The sequence below is a fragment of the Mastigoproctus giganteus genome, chromosome 1 (genome assembly GCF_048544385.1).
Source record: "Mastigoproctus giganteus isolate SK-2022 chromosome 1, ASM4854438v1, whole genome shotgun sequence".
In the NCBI taxonomy this organism is placed as follows: domain Eukaryota; kingdom Metazoa; phylum Arthropoda; class Arachnida; order Uropygi; family Thelyphonidae; genus Mastigoproctus; species Mastigoproctus giganteus.
The window spans coordinates 197,276,507-197,300,139 of NC_143575.1; the positions used below are offsets into that span (position 1 = coordinate 197,276,507).

At 39.1% G+C, this 23,633-nt stretch overlaps 1 protein-coding gene across 1 annotated transcript in view; it reads right to left on the reverse strand.

The window, feature by feature from the left end:
* The window catches only part of LOC150091432 (leucine-rich repeat serine/threonine-protein kinase 1-like), a 595,643-nt gene that overhangs the window by 116,025 nt on the left and 455,985 nt on the right, over positions 1-23,633 (reverse strand). Inside the window, exon 25 of the mRNA XM_090390319.1 lies at positions 6,058-6,312. Coding sequence (XP_090246445.1) covers positions 6,058-6,312 — 255 coding nt within the window. The remainder of the gene's footprint in view (positions 1-6,057; positions 6,313-23,633) is intronic.

The window sequence follows — 23,633 nt, forward strand, 5'->3', positions numbered from 1 at the left end:
TAAGAGTAGGAGACCGGCGGAATTACTTAGCAAGTACAGGTCACTGTTGAAAAAAAGCCGTGAATTAGGGTTGAATTTGAAAGTGTCTGCTATTCTGCCCAGACACGATAGGAGGGAGTATATGATGAGAGCCTTGTCGATCAATTTGGCCCTGGAGGGATTGTGCAAGGCTCAAGGGGTAGAATTTTTTTCAGCCTGGACTGTACTTGTTAACAGGAGAGATTGCTTCTACAGGGATGGGATACACTTAAATAGAAAGGGTGCAAGAATTTTTGCTGATGCTGTCGAGGCAGAGTTAGGTGGGTCGGAAAACTGCTAGTTGGGGGGGATACAAGGACTAATAGATTAACAGTAGCTACTGGCAGAGGTGGAAGTGATTCTTGCACTGCTTCTATTGAAATGAGCAGAAGCCTGAAAAACAAGATGCAGGATATTTCAGAGACTGCTGGGAGTCATTGCGATACAAGTAAACACATGGGTTGTGTTAGGGTAGCCAAGAATAGAAACAGGTGCATGTATACCTGCGTGTACACCAATGCTAGGAGTTTGGTAAATAAATTTGATGAATTTGAGGTATTGCTCAAAACATCAAAGGCAGATATTGTGGGGATTTCAGAGACGTGGTGTCACACAGATATAAGGAATGCAGAACTGGAATTTGGGGAATACAATGTGTATAGAAATGATAGACAGGACAGGAGGGAAGGAGGGGTTATGCTATTAGTTAAGAAACACATAAAGTCCAAGGAAGTGAAGCCAGTCGACATCGATGGACAGGGCAGTGTCGAGTCAGTTGGGTGTGACATAAGCATAGGGAAATCAAAATTGAGAGTAGGAGTGTGCTATAGGCCTAATGACTCTGATGAGTATAATAAGATATTGTACAGGGAAATAGAGCGGGCCAGTAAATCAGAGAGTCTTATAATGGGGGATTTTAATTTCCCAGATATTGACTGGAATTTGTGGGTTGGTCACTCACACACTAGCAAGGCTTTTGTGGATTTATTGGATGATTGTTTTCTACATCAGCATGTTCGTGAGGCAACAAGAGGGAGCAATACTCTTGATCTGATTATCAGTAGTGATTCTTCATGCATTAAGAATCTGCAGATAAATGAACCACTAGGTGGCAGTGATCACAGTGTGTTGAAGTGGGATTTACTCAAGGAGGTAACTACCATCAGAGGTAAAGGGATGGGTTTTTGTTTTCGTAAAGGCGACTATGATGGTCTGAGACAGTATTTAAATTCTATACAGTGGGACCAACTGATGATGTTACCAACAGCAAACTCAAAATGGGAAGCATTCAAGGAACTAATCTTGGAGGCTACCAGGCTTTACATACCAACTAAGAAATATTGTTCAAGGTTTAGGCCTAAATGGTTGTCAGATGAACTAATGAGACATGTGGCAGAGAAGAAAAATGCATGGGATACATACAAATTAATGGGTGACATGGAAGCCTATGATAGATATGAGTTGGTCTGTAACCAAGTCACAAAGGAGATTAGGCAGGCAAAGGCAGACTACGAAAAATCCTTGGCAAAGGATGCAAAGAAAAACAGAAAAGAGTTCTTTACCTATTTAAACTCAAGAAGGAAAGGTATGAATCAGATTGGTCCACTGGATATTGATGGTTCAACAGTTGAGGATCCTGCTCAGGTGGCTAACAATCTAAATGAGTATTTTGCATCTACATTCACGCATGAGGAGTTATTCAGGAAGGAGAATGATGTAGGTAAAGTAAACATTGGCAGTGAGCTGGATGATTTTGTAATAACTGAGAGGAAAGTGGAGGAGAGATTGTTGAGGATAAACATAAAAAAGGCACCTGGGGTGGATGGGATCTATCCAGTTATATTAAAGGAGGCAGCAAAGGAGGTAAGCACACCCCTAGCCATAATTATGAGAGCTTCTTTGGACTCAGGGGAGGTACCCTTAGACTGGAGATGTGCAAATGTAACCCCAATTCACAAAGGAGGATCAAAGGCTGACACAAGTAATTATAGACCTGTTAGTTTAACTTCTGTTCCAGGTAAATTAATGGAGGCACTGGTTAAAGAAGCACTGCAGGATCATCTAGACAAGAATTCAGTTATAGCTCAGACGCAGCATGGTTTTGTTAAGGGCAGGTCTTAACAATACCAATACCAATTTGATTGGATACTATGATGTAGTCACAAAAGTACTGGATGCAGGGAATAACTTTGATATTATATATTTGGATCTTAGAAAGGCTTTTGATACTGTTGCACATGGAAGACTGCTGCACAAATTGGAGCAGTGTGGCATTGGAGGCAAATTGCTGCTATGGATAAGGGGATGGTTAAGTGGCAGAAGACAGAGAGTGGTAATCAATGGACACTGCTCAATGTGGACTAATGTTATTAGTGGAGTTCCTCAGGGTTCAGTGTTGGGTCCGTTGTTGTTTTTGGTGTATATGAATGATATTGATGATGGGATATCAAGTTTAATGTCCAAATTTGCAGATAATACAAAGGTTGGCAGGGTTGTTAAGGACACCACTGACGCTATGCTGCTGCAACAGGATCTGGAAAGGTTGAACAGATGGGCTGAGAGGTGGCAAATGAAGTTTAACATTGACAAATGTAAAGTACTACATATGGGAAACAGTAACCCCAGAGCAACGTATCAACTCTGCGGTACTACACTGACAGTGGTGGAGAATGAAAAGGACCCTGGGGGTAATTGTGCAGGCAGATATGAAGTTCTCTGAGCAGTGCAGACGAGCTGCAAGAGTAGCTCATGGTGTCTTATCAATGATATACAGGAATTTTTCTAGCAGGGATAAGGAGGTGATTATTCCCTTGTATAAGGGAATGGTTAGGCCACATCTTGAGTACTGTATACAGGTATGGAGGCCTCATTTCAAGAAGGATGTAGAGCTGCTGGAACGGGTACAGAGAAGGGCAACAAGATTAGTGAATGGAGCAAAGGGTTGCTCTTACAAAGAAAGAAGGCTTAAGTTTTGCAAATTACAGAGTCTGGAGACTAGGCACCGGCGAGGTGATCTGATAGAGGTGTATAAGGCTTTGAATGGTTTGAGCATGCTCAATGCCAATGGGATTCTTCATCTTGCTCAGAATAATCAGCTCAGAGGGCATAAATTCAAATTGAGGAAGGACGGATGTCGGATAGATGTGCGGAAATTTGCCTTTGGCCAGCGGGTGGTTGGTTGGTGGAACCGACTTCCATCACTTGTTGTTGAAGTTGATAGCCTAAACAAATTTAAGGCTCAACTGGACAGGTATTTCGAGCGAACGGAGGGGTGAAATGGGAGTGGTGTGTTTTTTTTTTTTTTGTTGGCTGATGCTGAATAAGCTTGCTTTCTTGCATCATATGCCTCTACTAATGCTAATGCTAATAAGCTAGTCTGTAATGAAGTCACAAAGGAGGTTAGGCAGGCAGGCGAAGGTAGATTACGAGAAATCTTTGGCAGAGGTTGCAAAGAAATATAGCAAAGAGTTCTTTACTTATATAAACTCTAGAAGGAAAGGGATGAATCCGATTGGTCCACTTATCATAAATGGTTTGACTATTGATGATCATGCTCAGGTTAGGCCACTGAAAATTTTACTTTTTATGACCAGGTTTTGGCACATTATAGCCTTAGTCGCTGATGCGCCAATAAAACCCAAACAACAACAACATCATGCTCAGGTAGCTGATAAACTGAACGAGTATTTTGCATCTACATTCACACATGAGGAGTTATTCAATGAGGAGAATGCCAGACGTTTATCAAAGTCTAACAGGGAGCTAAGTGATTTTGTAATAACTGAGAGCAGAGTGGAGGAGAAATTGTTCAAGTTAAACCCAAGGAAGGCACCTGGGGTGGATGGGATATATCCAGTTCTTTAAAGAAGGCAGCAAAGGAAGTAAGCAAACCCTTATACATAATTATGAAAGCTTCCTTGGACTCAGGGGAGGTCCCAATGGACTGGAGATGTTCAAATGTGTTCCTGATTCATAAAGGGGATCAAAGGGTGATGGGTAATTACAGACCTGTTAATCTAACTTCTGTTTCAGGGTAAATAATGGAGTCACTGGTTAAGGAAACAGTGCAGGATCATCTAGACAAGACTGCAGTTATAGTTCAGATACAGCATGAGTTTGTAAAAGGGAAGTCTTTTCTGACAAATCTGATTGGATACTATGATGTGGTCACAAAGGAACTGGATGCAAAAAATAATTTTGATATCATATACTTGGATTTCAGGAAAGCTTTTGATACTGTTGCATGTGCGTGGAAGACTACTGTATAAATTGGAGCGGTATGGCATTAAGGGCAAGTTGCTACAATGGATAAAAGGATGGTTGGGTGGGAGAAGGCAGAGAGTGGTTATCACTTTTCTTCATGGACTAATGTTATTAGTGGAGTTCACCAGGGTCCGGTGTTGGGCCTATTGTTGTTTTCGGTATTTATCAATGATATTGATGAAGGTAAATCAGAGTTAATGTCTAAGTTTGCAGACGATATACGAAGGCTGGCAGGATTGTTAATGAAAATAATGATAGTATGCTACTACAACAGGATCTGGAAAAGTCGAGCAGATGGGCTGAGAGGTGGTAACTGAAATTTAACATTGATAAACGTAAAGTACTGCACGTGTGTTTGGTTTGGTTTTTTTTTTTTTTTTTTAGAAGCATTAGCAACTAAGGCCATATTGCTCCGGGATATGCGGTGGTCATTCCCTGACCTTTCCGCATCCTCCGTATTTGGTGGTGATGGGCTGGAACTCCCGGTCTAATCAAGAAGCGTGTGCTATGCACTGCTGCTCCTTTCCACATGGCTACGGAGGTGCCTCACTGCATGTGGGTAGCAGTAACCCCAGAGTAATGTATCAACTGGGTGCTACTACATTCAGAGTAGTGGAGAACGAAAAGGAAGTGGGAGTAATTGTGCAGTCAGATATGAAGTTTTCTGAGCAGAGCAAAAAGGCTGCATGAGTATTGTCAATGTCTTGTCAATGATATACAAGAAATTTGCTAGCAGGAATAAGGGGATGACGGTCCCCTTGTATAAGGCAATGGTCAGGCCACACCTTGAGTACTGTATACAGGTCTGGAGGCTCCATGTTTGGATGTGGAACTGCTTGAATGAGTACAGAGAAGGGCAACGAGATTGGTGAGTGGAACAAAGGGTTAGCGTTACCAAGAAAGGCTTAAGTTCTGCAAATTGCAGCTTCTGAAGACGAGGAACCTGCAAGGTGATCTAAATGAGGTTTATAAGGCCTTCAATGGATTTAGCAAGCTCAATGCTAATGGGATTCTTTTTTTTGCTCAGATTACTCACCTGAGGGGGCATAAATTCAAATTGAGGAAAGACAATTGTAGAATAGATGTGCGGAAATTTGCCTTTAGCCAGTGGGTGGCTGATAGATGGAACAAACTTCCATCCATTGTAGTGGAGTTCAGCAACTTAAATTTGTTCAAGGCAGAACTAAACAAACATTTGGAGTGAATGGGAAGGTTTTTTTTTTTTTGGCTGATGTTATATAAGCTTGCTTTCTTGCATTGTATGCCTCTACTAATGCTAATGTTATTATAAATGTCCAACTGCTTTGTATACAATGAACTAGGACCAATATAATCACCCAAGGAAAGTGGAAAGAGCATTATAGCATATATACACAATTCTCTGAAAAAAAAATAAAATAAATAAACCAGATATCCATGCATTACCATAAGTTTATTTCTATGACATCAGTGGATGAAGTAAAACATTCAGGAAGAACTGACTGAGTTAAGGTCAGTTAACATCCCCAGCTCTTCATAACCATGTTTACCTTCATCATCAACATTATACATATATTTATAACCTTTGGAATCATCAACATTATATATATTTATAACTTTTGGAATTATAACTTTGTGCAAGCAGGAATGCATTCTTTTAGGAAGTCATTCAAGTCTTTCAACAGAGTTCACCAATATTATGGCAGGTTGTAATCATAGCTATATATATATATAGGGAACCATGTTTCAAAGTCCACAAATTCTGAATAAATTAAAATTATTAACTCATAAAAAAACCTTTTCTGTATATTCTTCTTCACCATTGTACTGTATAATTTCAGGTGCCATAAAACCCTCTGTACCAGCAAAACCTTTAGTCCCTGTAGGAAAACTTGCTCTGCTAATGCCATAATCAGCCAATTTTACATCTACTTTTGGATTATCATGAGTTAGATGAAAAGGTCTAGGCAGCTCCCAAACAAGAACATTTTCAGATTTTAGATCTCTATAAATGATGTGCTGCTGGTGTAAATATTCCAATGCCTTGCCAATCTGAAAATAAACCAATGAAAAAAAAATAATAATAATAAATAAAATAATAATAATAATGCATACCATGTGTATACTAATAAATAAATTGAACCATTTCATTAAATCAAGTTCAAAAATATAAATGGATTATGGAAAATAGAGCAGTGATCCCCAAAGTGGTCAATATCAACCCCCGGGGGTCGATAGAAAAATATAAGACATCACTGTACGGGTAATATTTAATTCGGTAAACTTGGATTACCTCCATCCTGAATGACAATGCAATTAAGAGTGAATTGTGGGAACAGTGACATGAATAGGACCTGTAAGATGGAGAAAGGTCATGAAAATAGTTACGGAGGCCAATGAAGGCCAAAATGAAGTATTTACCAATTAACGGATGTCGGTGGTTCCTGCCCGGTGGGAGTGAGATTGCAACACATGCACGGTTGTTTATTTACTTATACTTACATGTATTCGATCCTAGTCTCGTTTTTGCGCATCGACATACAAGTGAGCGTTAATGTTCTAAAATTCATCAACATACATATTATAATTCAATCGTATATTCATTTATGAACTAAACTTTTCTATGTTCAAGAGTTGAGCATGGCTGGTAGTTTTGTACATCCTATAGAAATACGTGAGTAGGTATATTATTTAGACTTATTACTTTTGCTTACTGACTTCAATTTTAATTATTTTGTTACAACCCCAGTCACAAAAATGGCAGCTTCAGTTCTAAAAAGAAATGCAAACAATATTCGTTAGAATATTTGAAACTTGGGTTTATTGCTTCATTAATAAATGAAACAAGGCCTGTGTCTTCTTTGTGAAAAAAACTTTTAGTAACGATGCAATGAAACCAGCAAAAATGAAAGATCATCTTCAAAGACTCCATTCCGATAAGAAAGATAAAGATCTTGACTTTTTTAAAGAACTGAAAGAGAAATATACACATCGACCAACTATAAAATCGTTTATGAAAGCACTTGCCGAAGCTGACAATAAACAAGGATTAACAGTCTCCTACAATATTTCTTTTAATATAGCAAAAAAAGAAAAACCATATACAATATTACTAAATATGCACATTCTTTGTAGTCTGATTTCCAGACTGGTGATCAAGACAAAACTTAAGCTCCACATATGTGCTGTATTACCTACATTGCAAATCTAAGGATGTGGCTAACTGGGGAAATTAAAGTATTGCCTTCTGCTGTTCCCATAGTGTGGTGAGAACTGTGAAACAATATTGTTGTTTGCTTTTCTGCAAGGCAAAAATATCAGGGATGTCTAGAAAAAACAAGGACAGTCCTAACATATCATCTGCAATAAGATATGTTCTACATAATGAAGATCTGTTGATACCAATGGATTGGAGGAATACACAGACTCACAGATTAGCAACAGCCAAAAGCAGAGGTGAAAGTGATTCTTGCACAGCTTCTACTGGGACATACAGCAACCTGAAAAGCAAGGTGTTGGAGATTAGGTCTGCTGGGGGTCTTCATGGGAAAAACAAATATATGGGTTGTGTTAGGGTTACTAGAAGCAAACACAGATGCATGTATACTTGCTTGTACATTAATTCAAGGAAAATAGTAAACAAATTTGATGAATTTGAACTTTGAAGTCATCAAATGCAAATATAGTAGGGATATAAGAAACATGTTGCTCCTAAGACAAGAGATGGATGCAGAATTTGAATATGGTGAGTACAATGTGTGTAGGAAGGACAGGTAGAAGAGGAGGGATGGGGGGTCAGGAGGGGAAGAATAATGATCTTGGTTAAGAAGCACACAGAATCTAACGCAGTGCACCAAGATGACATGAGTGGCCAGAGCAGTCCAGAGTCAGTATGGTGTTACATAAGCATTAGAAAAACTAAAATGAGAGTATGAGTCTGCTACAGACAATATGACTGTGACAAGTATAATGAACAACTATACAGACAGGTAGAGTGGGCCAGTAGATCGAATGTCCAATAATGGAGGATGTTAACTTTCTAGATATTGACTGGAACTTGTGGGTTGATCACTCATGCAGGAACAGAAATTTTCTTAAATTAATATATAACTGTTTTCTAACATGTGAGAGAGAGGCAACAAGAGAAAGCTATACTTTTGACCTGGTTATCAGCAGTGACTCTTTATGCATTAAGGTTATCCAGAGAAAGGAACCACTAAGTGTCAGTGATCCTAATATACTTATGTGGGATCTTAAAGATATAACTACTGTCAAGGGTAAGGGATAGGGCTTTTGTTTTCATAAAGGTGACTACAATGGTCTCAGACAGTTTTTAAATTCTATCCAGTTGGAACAACAACAAATTCTAAATGGGAGGCATTCAGGGAAGTAATCATAGAAGCTACTAATTTTTTAAAATTTTTTACAACAATGAGATATTATTTTAATGTTTACACATAAATGGATGTCAGATGAACTGATGAGACTAGTGGCAGAGAAGAAAAATGCATAGGATGATTATAAATTAACAGGCGACACAGAAATCAATGTGAGTAAAAAGTCTAGATTCAAGTCAGTAAAGGAACCAGACTATGAGCGCATATCTGATAGGACTGCAAAGAATAGCAAAAAATTCATTGCTTATGTTAACACTCGAAGCAGAGGGATGAACAAGATTGGCCTACTAGATATCAGTGGCATAATTATTTAAGATCCTGTTCAAGTTACTGACAAATTAAATAAATATTTTGCATCTACATTTGATGCACGAAGAAGTTTTTAGATATGGAACATGAGAAGTATGTCATGTTATAACTGGGATCTAAATGATTTTGCTGGTAAATTTAAATCTTTTACCAGATCATTGAGTTCATGTGGTGAAAACAGTTGAGGACTGAAATCAGTGTCTGTAAGCATGTAGGCTTCAGTTTCATCTTCAGAAGCTTCATTTTCAGACTCTCTGCTGCTACATTCTCCAATATAAGTGGAGGACACAGAATTGGCAAATTATCTCCATGTGGGACTGGTATAATGGCAGATGGTATATTAAGATACACAATTCCCTTCTCATTCTTTGCATTGTATCCCTCTACATTAACTAAGCAAATGTAACAGTCCTCACAGTGGTTCTTAGGCTCCTTCAAATCATGGGAATTGCAAATGGTGTAGCCTTATTTTTACCATTTTTCCACAATCTCAATGCTTCAACACAGGTTTGGCAAATTTTATATGGCATTCATTGTTTACTTTGGTCGTTAAGTTTCACTCAAAAATAAGTATAATACACATTTTTTACAAATTCTGTAATATCTTGTCTTTGCTTGAGAACTACACAACTAATTCATTTCACAAATATACGTGGTCTCAATTCTAATCTGAACGATGTCCATTTCCACTTGCAGTCTGCCAAACCCCATGTACTTTTTCTGACAGAATCTCAGTTATCGGTTGATTCAACTACTGCTCATCTCAGATGCCCAAATTATTCGCTCTATGATTCTTTTCGCCTCAAAGGTGGTACTTGTGCATATGTCCGTTCTGATATTCCCTGTCAGAGACTTGGCAATTTGGAATCTCCTCTCTTTGATCTTCTCTGGCTTAAAATCTCTCTATCTCATTGTGTCAAATTCATCTGTTGTCTCTACCGTTCTCTCAACTCCACTAATCACTTGGAGCTCTTTGACTTCCTCCAGTCCAACTTTCCTAACAATGAGGTAATTTTTTTGGCGATTTTAATGTCCACAACTCCAACTGGCTTCTGTTTTCTAGTCACACTGACCCAGCTGGTCGACAGGCTGAGGCTTTTGCAATTACTAATGATCTTGCACAGATTGTTCATTTACCTACAAGAATACTGGACAATCCTAATCATACAGCCAATACGCCTGATCTTTTTCTTACAAACAACCCTTCTAAGTACACGGTCAAAGTGAGAGGTCCTTTAGGCACTTCAGATCACAACTTGGTGATTGTCTCTTCTCCAATGGAACCTTTATCTCATGGCTATTCCCAACCTCGTGTTGTTTGGCATTACAAGAATGCAAAATGGGATGACCTGCGAGACTTCTTTTCTTCTTTTCCTTGGTCGGATTACTGTTTCAAAAGTTCTGATGTCAACATTTGCTCAGATCGTGTCAGTGAAATTATTCTTGCAGGAATAGAATCCTTTATCCCACACCCCACTTTAAAATCTCGTCCTTTATCTAAACCTTGGTTTTCCAATAAATGTGTTAAGGCTGTTCAAGAGAAGAATGTTGCATATTGTAATTGGCTTGTTTCTAATTCTTCAGTTTCATTTTCTGCCTACACCAAAGCTCGCAACAATTATAAAGCAGTTATCAAGCAGTCTTCTACTCTTAAAAGTCTTCTACTCTTAGCCCGTTCAAACTAGAGTTTGAACGGGCTAAGAGTAGAAGACTTGCTTCTTGCCCTAATGGTAGCCGAGCATTCTGGTCTCTTGCAAAGCTATTGGCTGCAACTTTTGCTCATCTCTGCTCTCACCTCTGTCCAAACCAGATGGCTCTGTTGTCACTTCAGCCAAGGATAAAGCTGACCTGCTAGCATCCCATTTTTCTTTCAACTCATGCATTAATGATCTTGGTAAAACACCTCCCACTATTCCCAACACACTCCATTCAATGCCTCATGTGGTCTTCCATCAAAAGGATGTCAGAAGGATTTTGACGAAGAAAGCTCCAGGTCCCAATGGTATTTCTCCACTTGTTCTCAAAACCTGTGCTCCTGAATTAACTCCTATTCTTTGCCGCCTTTTTGCACTTTCTTATTCCAAAGATGTTTTTCCTTCTGCTTGGAAATTTGCTCATATCCAGCCAGTTCCTAAAAAGGGTGACAAATTCCTGCATCCAATTATCGTCCCATTGCAATCAATTCTACTCTTTCTAAAGTAATGAAGAAATCAATTAACCGCCAACTCTTAAACTACCTAGAAACCTTCCGTCCAATCAACGATCGCTAGTATGGATTCCGTCAGTGTCGATCCACTGGTGATATTCTGGCTTATGTTACCCATTTATGGACTAATTCAATGGAAAGGTTTGGTGAAACACAAGTAGTTGCTCTTGACATCTCAAAGGCTTTCGATCGTGTTTGGCATAAAGGTCTTCTAAACAAGCTTCCATTTTATGGTTTGCCAACTGTTTTTAGTAATTGGTTATCCAGTTTTCTCTCTGATCTACCATCACCCTCACTGAGGGTGATGGTAGATGGCTCTCTGTCTTCTAACTTCTCCACTAATGCCAGTGTCCCCCAAGGTTCAGTTCTTTCCCCAACTCTTTTCCTCTTGTATATTAATGACCTTCTTCCATTGACTGGAAATCCTATCCATAGCTTTGCCGATGATAGCACATTGCGTTCCACTTTCCATTTTGAGAAAACTTGTCCTGCTCAATCAGCTTCAACTTCTCGAAAATCTGCTACTAATTCCTTAAATGCCGTTCTTCAGGTAATTCTCCAGTGGGGCAAAGACAACTTAGTTGAATTCAACCCTTCTAAAACTCAGTCTTGTCTTATATCTCGAAAAAAGGATTTTTCTGCTCTTATGCTTATCTTTAGTGACACTCCGATTTCTAGGCAAAATGATATATCTCTTTTGGGGATTATCCTGACTTCTAATCTCTCTTGGCACAAGCATATTACAAATATTGCTTCTTCTGCATCTAAAAAACTTGGTTTTCTCTTTCACTCTTGGCGTTACTTTTCTTCCAAACAGCTGCTCAACACTCTGTATAAATCGCAAATCCGCCCTGCCATGGAATATTGTTCCCACATCTGGGGTGGTGCCCCCTATACCTCTCTCAGGCTTCTTGATTCCATTCAGAAGAGGGCAGTTAGGTTAATTAATGATTCATCTCTAACAGAGTCTCTGCACTTGCTGTCTCATACATGTACTGTTTCTGCTGCATGCCTCTTCTACAGATACTTCCACGGGCACTGTTCTTCTGATTTAGCTTCTATAATTCCTGCTCTCTCTTTCAAAACAGTCCGAACACGTGCCGCCACCAGCCAACATCCATTTACTGTCCAACTTCAAACTCACAGAACCAACTTTTCATCTTCCTCGTTTATTCATTCAACTGCTGTTTTCTGGAACAACCTTCCTTCATATGTATTTCCTGAAAATTACAGTCTGCAGAAGTTCAAGTCCAATGTAAACAAATATCTTCCTTTGTCTTCTCAACCCCCAACCCAAGCACGGTATTAAGTACTATAGGTTATAACACCTCTTGTGTTTGGGGTTTACATAAAAAAAAAAAAAAAAAATATAACAAAATAAGTTCGGATTGTTCAAAAACTTACATGAAGACATTTTACCCACTTTTCAGCATGAGTTTGACACAATAACGTCAAAAATAAATTGAGCTCATACTGATAAACACTGCTGCAAGGAGCTATCAAAGTCAAGAAAGAAATGACCGAAGCCTGTGTTGCCATCATGTGCAGATTTAATTTACAAAATCTCAGCATTTTCTCCTAAATTAATAAATTCAATAATACAACTCATGACACCAAATTAAGTGATTTGTGAAAAAATGGTACAGAAAAAAATTTAATGTATGGGACAGAAAAAAATTTAATAACATTTCTGAAATCAGTGTAAAAAATCTCAGTTAAAAATAGCTATTAGTTTAAAAACATCAAAAACCATGCAGACTGCGATAATTCATCTTTTGAACCTTAAACATCTACAATTCCAGGTGTGGTGAAGTATTTGGCTTTAAAAGAGGAAGTTTAGTCTGTTTGTTTTTTAGAAGCAGTTTCATTGTAATGGTCTGTTTTGGTTTTTCTTTTAAAAAAGATGGATGTTCCATGAAGAACTCATCTGCCCAGGCTAATGCTTGAGCCCAAGCTCTATCGTGAAACAGTACAACTATATCCTCCACAGCAGATATCCTTGGTCCCACAGGAAGTGGCTATAGTTGGTGACTCAATGTCAGAGAAACAGGAAATATATTTTTCAAACAAATATACACATGGATAGGACATGTATATCTGTCAGGGGCTAAACTTTATGACATACAGTAGCTATCATCTTTAAGGACACAAAAGGTGATGTTTTTGCACACGTTGGTACTAATGATATTAACAATGGGAGATCTGAGGCTTTAATTAACAAGTAGATAGAAATGCTGGGGAAAAGTCACGAGTTAGGATTGCAATTGGAAGTGTTTGCAATTCTTTCAGACACAAAAGGAGGGAGTACATAATGAGAGTTTTGTCAATTAATTTCACTGTGAAGAGACTGTGCAAAGCTCATGGGGTAGAATTTTTCTCAGTGTGGTCTGTGCTCATTAACAGGACGGACTAAATAGAAGAGGTGAAAGAATATTTGCTGATGTTATTGAGGCAGTGATAGATGGGTTGGAAAACTGCTAGTCTGGGGGAGAAGATTACATAGACTAATAGATTAAGAGTAGTTTCAGGCAAAGGTGAAAGCGATCCTTGCACTGCTTCTATTGAAGCATGAAGCAGCCTAGAAAGCAAGGTGTTGGAGATTTCAAGAGCAGCTGGAAGCCCACTTGGAAAAGCACATACATGCGCTGTGTTAGGATAAATAAGAATAAGAACAGGTGCAAGTATACTTGCATGTACACCAATGCTAGGAGAATAGTAAATAAATTTGATGAATTTAAGTGCTGGTCAAATCATCAAATGCAGACTTGTTGAGATATCAGAGACATGTTGTCACTCAGATAAAAGGGAGGTAGAATTTGAATGTGGGAGAATAAAATGTGTACAGAAATGACAGACAGGATAAGAGGGGGGGCTGCTCTTAGTTAAGAACATAAAATCTAACATCCAGTTGACATGGGTAGCCAGTGCAATTTTGAGTCATTTTGGTATGCCAAAACAACTAGAAAAACAAAACTGGGAGTATGTATGTGTTATTATGCCTAATGATTATGATGAGTATAATAAAAAACTGTACAGATGTATAGAGTGGGCGAGTAAAACAGAATGTCTTATTATGGGAGACATTAACTTTTCAGATATTGGCTGGACCCTGTGAGCTGGTCACTTACACAATAGCAAGACGTTTGAGTATTTATTGGATGATTGTTTTGAACACCAGCATATTAGAGAGGCAATGAGAGCAAGCAATATTCTTGACATGATTGAAAGCAATACTCAAACAGTTTTTAAAATGTTGATGTTACCAATAGCAAATTCTAAATGAGAAGCATTCAATGAAATAATTGTAGAAGCCACTAGGCTTTTTATACCAAGAGACAGTATTCAAGACTAAGACCTAAATGGATGTCAGATGTACTGATGAGACTCATAGCACTGAAGAAGAATGCACAGGATATATATAAATTTTTGGGTGATACAGAAGTTGGTTTTAATTTTATTGGCACACTAGCTACTAAGGCTATAATGCGCCAAGACCAGGTAATATATAAAAATTTAACATCTCAGTGACCTAATTAATTAGGCCACTATGTCCAGATCTAATAATAAATAATTAAAAAGATAAATCAATAAAAGATATAACAATAACATATAAATTTTAAATACTATTAAAAACGTTTATTGTTTTCAAAAAGCTAAAAACAGCAGACACATTGTCATTGTCGGATAAAATCTGACTGAGTGTATACGGCTCAGTCAGATGATTAAAGGTGGTAAAACGGATATTGCTAAAATCTGGACATTCAACTAAAATGTGTCTAATAGATAAAATTGTGCCACAGGACTCACACATAGGAGGGTCATCAGCCCTCAGCAAAAACGAATGAGTTAAATGACTATGTCCTATGCGGGTCCGGGCAAGAACAACTTCCTCCTTACGATTCCTGCGCAGACTAAACTGCCACGGTTCAATAACAGGCTTTATACGATATAATTTATTCGCAGTCTGTCTATTCCAAGAATCCTGCCATTGGGAATGTATCTTTTGATGTACTATTTGCCTGTAGTCTGTATAGGGGACTGACAGGCAGCGGTTATTATTGGGAATTGCTGATTTGGCTGCGGCGTCAGCCAAATCATTTCTCCTAATCCCAATGTGGCTGGGAATCCAGCAGAAGCGGATATCATATTCACGTCCGAGGAGGAAGTGAATCTTCTGCTGAATACTAGACAGAACTGGATGAGGATTATATCACACAGATATTGGTTGGTTGGTTGGTTTTGTTGTTTATTGGCACATTGACAACGGAGATCATAATGCGCCAGTTCATTTGTTATATTATGTCTTTGTATGTATATTCATTCTCTATATCTTGTCGTATTAACTGGAGTTAAATATTTTCTGTGATTATATACTCTATCATTATTTATAGCAGATGGTAGATGTTGATTGTCTGCATGAATCTGAAAATGTCTGATACACGTCCCTCGTCACCTAGGATATCTCTGAGGGTGATATCTTGATTTCTTTTATATAATGATGAGAAAATCTTTCGTCGATCATTTTCATAGGTTGGGCATTCTATGAGTATATGTCTGATTGTTTGGGTAGTATTGCATGTTTGGCATCTTGGAGGTTCTTCTGCACGTAGTAAATAGCCATGTGTGAGGTGTGTATGTCCAATTCGTAGTCTAGTCAGAACAACTTCCTCTCTCCTTGATTTTCTTGTGCTTGTTTTCCAATGTTCAACTTTTGGTTTTATTTTATATAATTTATTTGAAGTTTGTTTTTGCCAGAGTTCTTGCCATTGTGTCAGAGAGCGGTTTTGAATGATTGGTTTATAATTCTGATACGGAACTGGGAAAGGTTGTTTCTGAAGGTTAGTTGTTGATTTTGCAAATCTATCAGCTTCTTCGTTTCCTTTTATCCCTTTGTGTCCTGGTATCCAGCAGAAAAGTATTTCTTGTTTTTCTTTTGTTAAATCCGTTAATATCTGTTTAATTTGCACTAGAACTGGATGGGTTGTATTCGTCGTGGTTTGAATGGCTTGTATTGCACTTAATGAATCAGAGTATATTACTGTTCTCAAATGATATGTGGTTCTGAAGTACTCCAGGGCTATCTGAACTGCTACTAATTCTGCAGTGTAGACGCTGCATTCTTTTGGAAGTTGGCGTGCCAGTGTAGTGTCTGGGAATACTGCCGATGCTCCTACATGGTTCTCTGCTTTTGATCCATCTGTATATATTGGTAAATGATTGGGATATTTAGTTCTATGTGCTGCATGCAGTTGTTGAAAGTTAATGTCTGATAAGTTATTTTTATTCCAGGTTTGCGTGGAGAGTTCACAAGTTGCGGAGTGGTTTATCCATGGTGGTATTATGTGCCTTTCAAGATTTGCAACATTATCTACGTTAAGATCATATGTTGTCAGTAGCTCTTGCAGTCTGATTCCTAGAGGCTTGTTTGCACTTTTGCGATTCCTATATATGTTTTCAAATTTTGGTGAGAATAATGATGCCCAAGTCGGATGATTTCTTGTGGATCTTATCTTGTATGCATAGAGTAGGGCCAGCTTTTGTCTCCTGAGGAACAATGGTAGTTCATTCGCTTCTGTATAAAGACTGTATGAAGGTGATGTGCGGAATGCTCCTGTTGCTATTCGTAGTGCACTATGGTGAATTCGGTCTAACCATTTGAGGGCGCTCTTTTTGGCGGAAGCATAAACAGGTGCTCCGTAATCTATTTTTGATCTTACTAGTGTTTTGTACAGATTGAGCAGGGTATAACGGTCTGCTCCCCAAGATAGTGATGTTAAGACTTTAAGGATATTAAGCCGTCTCATACATTGTATTCGTAATTGCTTTATATGTTCTACGAAGGTTAACTTGTTGTCTAAAGTGAGTCCAAGAAATTTTACGCTTTGTTTGACGGGTATTTTGTGACCTTCTATTGTTAGTTCAGGGTCGGGATGTAAATTTCTTTTCCTGCAGAAGTGTACGCAGACTGTTTTTTGTTGTGAAATTCTCAATCCGTTTTTCTGGGCCCAACTACTGATTCTGTTAATTGCGCATTGCAGTTGCCTTTCTATTGTTCCCATATTCTGTGCTTGATACGATATACTGAAGTCATCTACATATAGTGCATGCGACACCGTGGATGGAAGTTGTTTTGTGATGCCATTTATTTTTATATCGAATAGTATAGCACTAAGGACAGACCCCTGGGGGACTCCTTCTTCTTGTTTATATATTTTTGACATGGTGTTCTGTACTCTGACCTGAAATGTTCTGTTTTTCACAAAGTTTTGGATGAAGTGCGGTAAATGTCCTCTGAGGCCTGTATCGTGGATGTCTTGTAGTATACCGTATCTCCAAGCTGTATCATATGCCTTTTCTATATCAAAAAATATGGTAACCATATGTTTTGAACTTATAAATGTATCTCTTATGTCTGTTTCTATTCTTACGAGGTGATCTAAGGTGGATCTATTACCCCTAAACCCGCATTGCATACTGCTTAACCAGTTGGTTGTTTCTAAAAACCAGATTAATCGTTTGTTGATAATTTTGTCCAAAACTTTGCTCAAGCAGCTAGTGAGCGCTATCGGTCGATAGTTGTTTGGGTCCTTCTGATCTTTATTCGGTTTTTGGAAAGCTAATACTATTGCATGATGCCATGCTTCAGGATATTGCTCTTCTTGCAAAATGCGATTGTACAGTTTAAGAAGGTTTTCTATTTCTTTTTGCTTCAGATGTTTAAGCATATCATAATGTATGTTGTCTGGTCCAACTGCACTTGATTTTGTTTTTGATAATGCTTCACGTAATTCATGCAATGTAATTGGTTGGTTATAGGATTCAATATGTTTGGTGTTAAAATTAATTCTGTTTTTTTCAGTTTTCTCTTTATAGGTCAAAAATTCTTCACGATATGATTGTTTTGACGATACACTGGCAAATATTTCTCCTAGTATATTAGCTGTCTCTGAAGGTTCAGTAATGCTTTCGCCATTCCTGTGTAATACTAAGGATGGTTGGTTTTTGTATTTCCCGTTCATTTTCCGTATTTTATTCCATATTGTCTGTGTATTTGTTGTTCTATTTATTGAGGAAGTAAACTGGATCCAGGAATTTTTTTTGGCTTGTTTCCTTGTGTACCTGGCTAGCGCTCGTGCTTGCTTAAATTTTATCAGATTTTCCATTGTAGGACATCTCCGGAACTTATTCCATGCTTTGTTTTGTTGTCTTTTTTTTGTCATACAGTCCTCATTCCACCAGGATTTTGGATGTAGCGGGAAACGAGTTGAAGTTCTGGGTATTGTTTGCTCAGCTGCTTGTATTAAGGTGTCTGTGACATGTTTCACAGCTTCATCGACTGATTTTTCTTGAATGCTTTGTGAATTAAATATTGCAAGTTCTCTAAATTTTTCCCAGTTGCCTTTTTCTATTTTCCAGCGGGGTGGTCTGCTGGGATGACAGGGAGTATTTCTGATCAGTGTGGTGATTACTGGGTAGTGGTCACTGCTGTATGGGTTTTCTATTACTTGCCACTTGAATTCTGGTAGGAGTGAAGGGGTGCATATGGTTAGGTCTATTGCTGAGGTCGTACGGCTAGGAAAGTGAAAATAAGTATGTTTACCGTTGTTAAGTAGAGAAAGATTATGGTGATCTATTATTCTTTCTATTATTCGTCCTCGTCTGTTGATGTCAGTGTTTCCCCACAGATAACTATGCCCATTCATATCTCCCATTATACAGAAAGGTGATTTGAGTTCGGAGATTAGTTGGTCTATTTCTTCAAAAGTTATATCTGATCCTGGTGGAAGGTACACTGAACAGATGGTTAACTTAAATCTTAGTGTTATTCTTACAGCTATCGCTTCGAGGTTGCTGTTTAAAGGAATGTGTTCAGTTGGGATGTGGTTATGAACCAAGATGGCTACTCCTCCATGTGTTGGCCCATCTCTTATTCTGTCTTTCCTATACATTGTATAATTTTTCACTGAAAGGTTGTCTTGTTGTCTAAGGTATGTCTCTTGAAGACAGAAACATATTGGCGTATGGTGTGTGATTAGATACTGGACATCGTCGTAATTGGTTCGTAGTCCTCTACAGTTCCACTGGATGAACTGGTCCATTAGTGGGTTTTCCTAGGGCTTTCGGGTTGTTTCCGAAATGGAACATTCTTATATTTTGTGTTATCTTTTTTAGGGTATTGAGGCCGATCCATGTCCATATCTTCTTCTGTGAAAATTTCTAGTACTGGTTCTTCAGATGTGTTTATTTTTCCTATGTCCATCTGTTCGGTTGCTTTGGTGTTTGTAGGTTTACCTCGGTCTTTGTTGTGCTGTTGATTTGTTGGTATTTGTTCTGCGTGAATAGAAATTGGAATATTCACTATTTTCTCCTGTTTTTGTGCCTTCATTCCACTAAGTGATTCTTTTGGCAGCATGGAAATTTCAGTTTGAACTTCTACTGATTTATATTGGATCACTGTTTGTGCATATGATGGCTTGTTTGTAGTCAATGGCTGTATTATTCTTCTTGCTTCTTGGTATGTTGTGTTGTGTTGTTTTATATTTCTGAATTAATTTCTCTTGTTTCCATTTTTCGCACGTTTTTGAGTAGGCTGGGTGTTCCCCTTTACAGTTTATACATTTCAAGGAGTTCGCAGAGCAATCTGTAGTCTCGTGTTCTTTAGAACCACATTTTGCACAGGTAGCCGAGTTTCTGCATGCCATTTGCGAATGTCCAAATTTCTGACATTTGTAGCATCGCAATGGATTTGGAATGTATTGTCTTACTTGGCAGTTCAGATATCCTGCTTTGACTGTTGATGGAGGTTTCAGAGTATTAAAGGTTATGATTAGAGTTCTTGTTGGAATTATATTTCCATCCCTTCGTATATTAATTCTCTTGACTCCTGTTACCCCTTGACTTCTTAATTCTTCTGTGAGCTCTTCTTCTGACACATTTAAGAGGTCCCACTCGGAGATCACTTCTCTGGAAGAATTCAGAGTGTTGTGTGGTGTTACAACTACTGGAAATCCTCCAAAGATTTTCGTTGCTAGCAACTTCTGGGAGTCTTTCTGTTTCTACTAGTATGTCCCCGGATCTCAGGCGTCGAACAGACTTGGGAGATCCTACTAGACCCTCTAAAGTTTTCTGAATTACGAAAGGAGACACACGTCCTAATGTTTGATCTCCTGTTGCATGTATAACTATGTATGTCGGTATTTTTGGTGGGTCCATATCTGTCTTCTGTCTCTTTGCCGTTGTCTTTTCTGTATCTCTATTTGGTAGGGCTTTCCCTTGAAGCCCTGTAGTATCAGTAGTTATTTTACTACTCATGTTTGCTCTTTTGGCCTTGGGAGTGTTACTTTCCTCTCCCAGGTTACCAGCCCCACCACGTGGAGGCAAGAGCAGTGCCTCTTAGTGACCAGGCGGCTGTGTAAGTTAGATTAGTAAAAGTGAGAATAAGAGAAAAAATAAGAAAGGTGAGTTTCCTTTCTGTGTCTTCACTTACTGATTGTAAGATAAAGAGCTGTTTCACAAAAAATAATAGGAATTACCGATGAAATTAAAGAAACTTTTATATCTTTTAGATCACTCTATATATCGCTGGGAATCGCTTAGTCACTAATAAATCGCTTGGCACCTGGGGCCTCTCACAGATATTAAAGCCTGTAACACGCTGAGAGAATCAGAATATAAAATGAACCGTTGGTATTGGCATTCACTAATGTGATCCAAGGCTAACTCTATAGCATGCAGCTCTGCAGTAAATATACTGCATTCAGAGGGAATCTGCTCCGATGTAGTGCTGTCTATAAAGACAGCAGCAGATCCCACATATGATTCTGACTTCGAACCGTTTGTCTAAGCTGATGCGAAGTCAGAATGTTCAGCTCGGTGCGCTGAATAAAGCTGCAGGTAGACAGACGATGGAGTGTCCGACTTTCCCCAATTTCTAAGGGACAAGTCACATGTTGGGAAATGGGCATGCCAGGGTGGAAGGGGTTGCTTTGGTGTTTGGGCAACTTTGTCTACCTTAATATTAAGTTCTTTGAGTAGCTCTTGGAGACGAATACCAAAAGGACAATTGGCAGTCTTACGGGTGTTGTACAAATTTTCCCATCGTGGCTCAAAAACGAATGGCCACGTAGGATGGTCTGGCAGGGATTTTAGTTTTAAGGCGTACTTTAGAGACAACTGCTTACGTCGAAGTGATAATGGTGGTTCGTTTGCTTCGACGTATAAGCTCTGGACGGGAGATGTTCGAAATGCTCCAATAGCGATACGGAGAGCCTGATGATGGACAGGATCCAGCCATCGAAGTACACTGTCTCTGGCCGAATTGTATACCAGGGACCCGTAATCTATTCTGGATCGTACAAGTGCACGATAGATGCGTAGTAGGGTGCATCGATCCGCACCCCAAGATGTTGAGGAAAGAGAGCGCAGAATATTCAGCCCTCTTGTGCACTTTGTGCGGAGTTGACGGATGTGATCCAGAAAGGTCAGCTTTTTATCGAATACGAGTCCCACGAATTTTGTGTCCGCTGCTACTGGAATTGCATTTTGTCCGAGCTTTAATTCAGGTTCAGGATGAAGATTACGCTTACAACAAAAGTGTACGCAAACGGTCTTCTCCGGCGAGAACCTGAAGCCATTAGCAAGTGCCCAGGAGTTGAGGCGATCAATAGCTTTCTGCAGTTGTCTTTCAATAACCCTCATGTTGCATGACTGACAAAATATGCTAAAGTCATCAACATAGAGGGCACTGTTTACAGTTGGAGGAAGTTGTTCTGTGATGGAATTTACTTTGATGGCAAAAAGCGTGACACTTAATACTGATCCTTGTGGCACTCCCTCCTCTTGAGTGAAGGAACGAGAGAGTGAGGACCCCACACGAACTTGGAAAGATCGATTGGCTAGAAAGTTTTTAATAAAAATGGGGAGTTGCCCCCTAAGGCCAAGGCTATGCAGATCTTTTAAGATGCCAAATCTCCAAGTTGTGTCCTACGCGTTTTCCATGTCAAAGAACACCGACACCAAGTGTTCGCGTTTTAGGAAAGCATCCCGGATGGATGCTTCCAATCTCATAAGATGGTCCAAAGTGGACCGGTTCCTTCGGAAGCCGCACTGGATGTTGGAGAGAAGGTCATTTGTTTCGAGATACCATATTAAACGAGAATTAACTATTCTCTCCAGGATTTTGCACAGACAGCTAGTCAGAGCAATAGGACGATAATTGGTGGTGACTTTTGGATCCTTTCCTGGCTTAGGGAAGGCAAGAACGATTGCCTTTCGCTAGGAGTCCGGAAACTGCCCTTCAGTAAAGATTCTGTTATACAGAAGGAGCAGACAATCCATAGATTTTGGTGATAGATGTTTAATCATTTCATAATGGATGCCATCTGGTCCAAAGGCACTTGCTTCGGAAAGAGCGAGGGCTCTTTCCAGTTCTTGAATAGTGAAATCCCCGTTGTAGGGATAAATGCTCTTAGATTTAAAGTTAAGTGCCTGTTTTTCGATTTTATATTTCAGGACCAGGAACTCTGGGGAGTACGAGGATGTTGGGGAGATGTTAGAGAATGTTTCCCCAAGAGCATTGGCTATTGCAGTTGGATCTGCAATAGCGCATCCATTATAATCTAGGATTGAAGAAGGGTGGGATGTATATTTTCCCTTCATTTTCCGGATTTTATCCCAGACTACTTTAGAGTTGGTAGACTGGTTAATAGATGATGTAAAACGGATCCACGATTCCTTTTGACTCTGACGGCGGATATATCGTGCTTTGGCTCGTGCACGTTTAAAGGCTATAATGTTGGTCATGGTAGGATATTGGTGGAATATCCCCCAAGCTTTGTTTTGAGCCTTTTTTGCTGCTGTGCATTGTGAATTCCACCAAGGTTTAGGAAATGGTGGAAACTTGGCAGATGTTTTTGGAACAGCATTCGCAGCTGCTTGGACAATATTTTCTGTGATGTACTTAACTGCATCATTGATAGACTCTTGACTGACTGTGCTAAGATCAAAATTTGCCTGATGTTGGAAGGCAGTCCAGTCAGCCTGATCAATCTTCCACCGTGGTAACCTGAAGTGAAGACATGGTCTCCTGCTGTGTAACGAGGTTATCACAGGGAAGTGATCACTTCCATATGGATTCTCCTCCACTTCCCAAGTGAGTGAAGGGAGTAGAGAAGGGGAGCAGATAGAGAGATCAATGGCAGAAAAAGTACGGGTAGGCATGTGGAAGAAGGTGTTTGTTCCAGTATTTAGAAGGGAAAGATCATTATCATTGAGCATACGCTCTATGACTCTTCCCCTTCCGTTGATGTTAGCACTACCCCACAGGGTGTTATGTCCGTTAAAATCCCCGAGAAGTAAGAAAGGGGGAGGCAGCTGCGTTAGAAGATCATCAAGGTCTGCCTGGGAGATGTCAGTCCCAGGTGGCAAATAAATGGAGCACACAGTTAATAAAAATCCCCTGA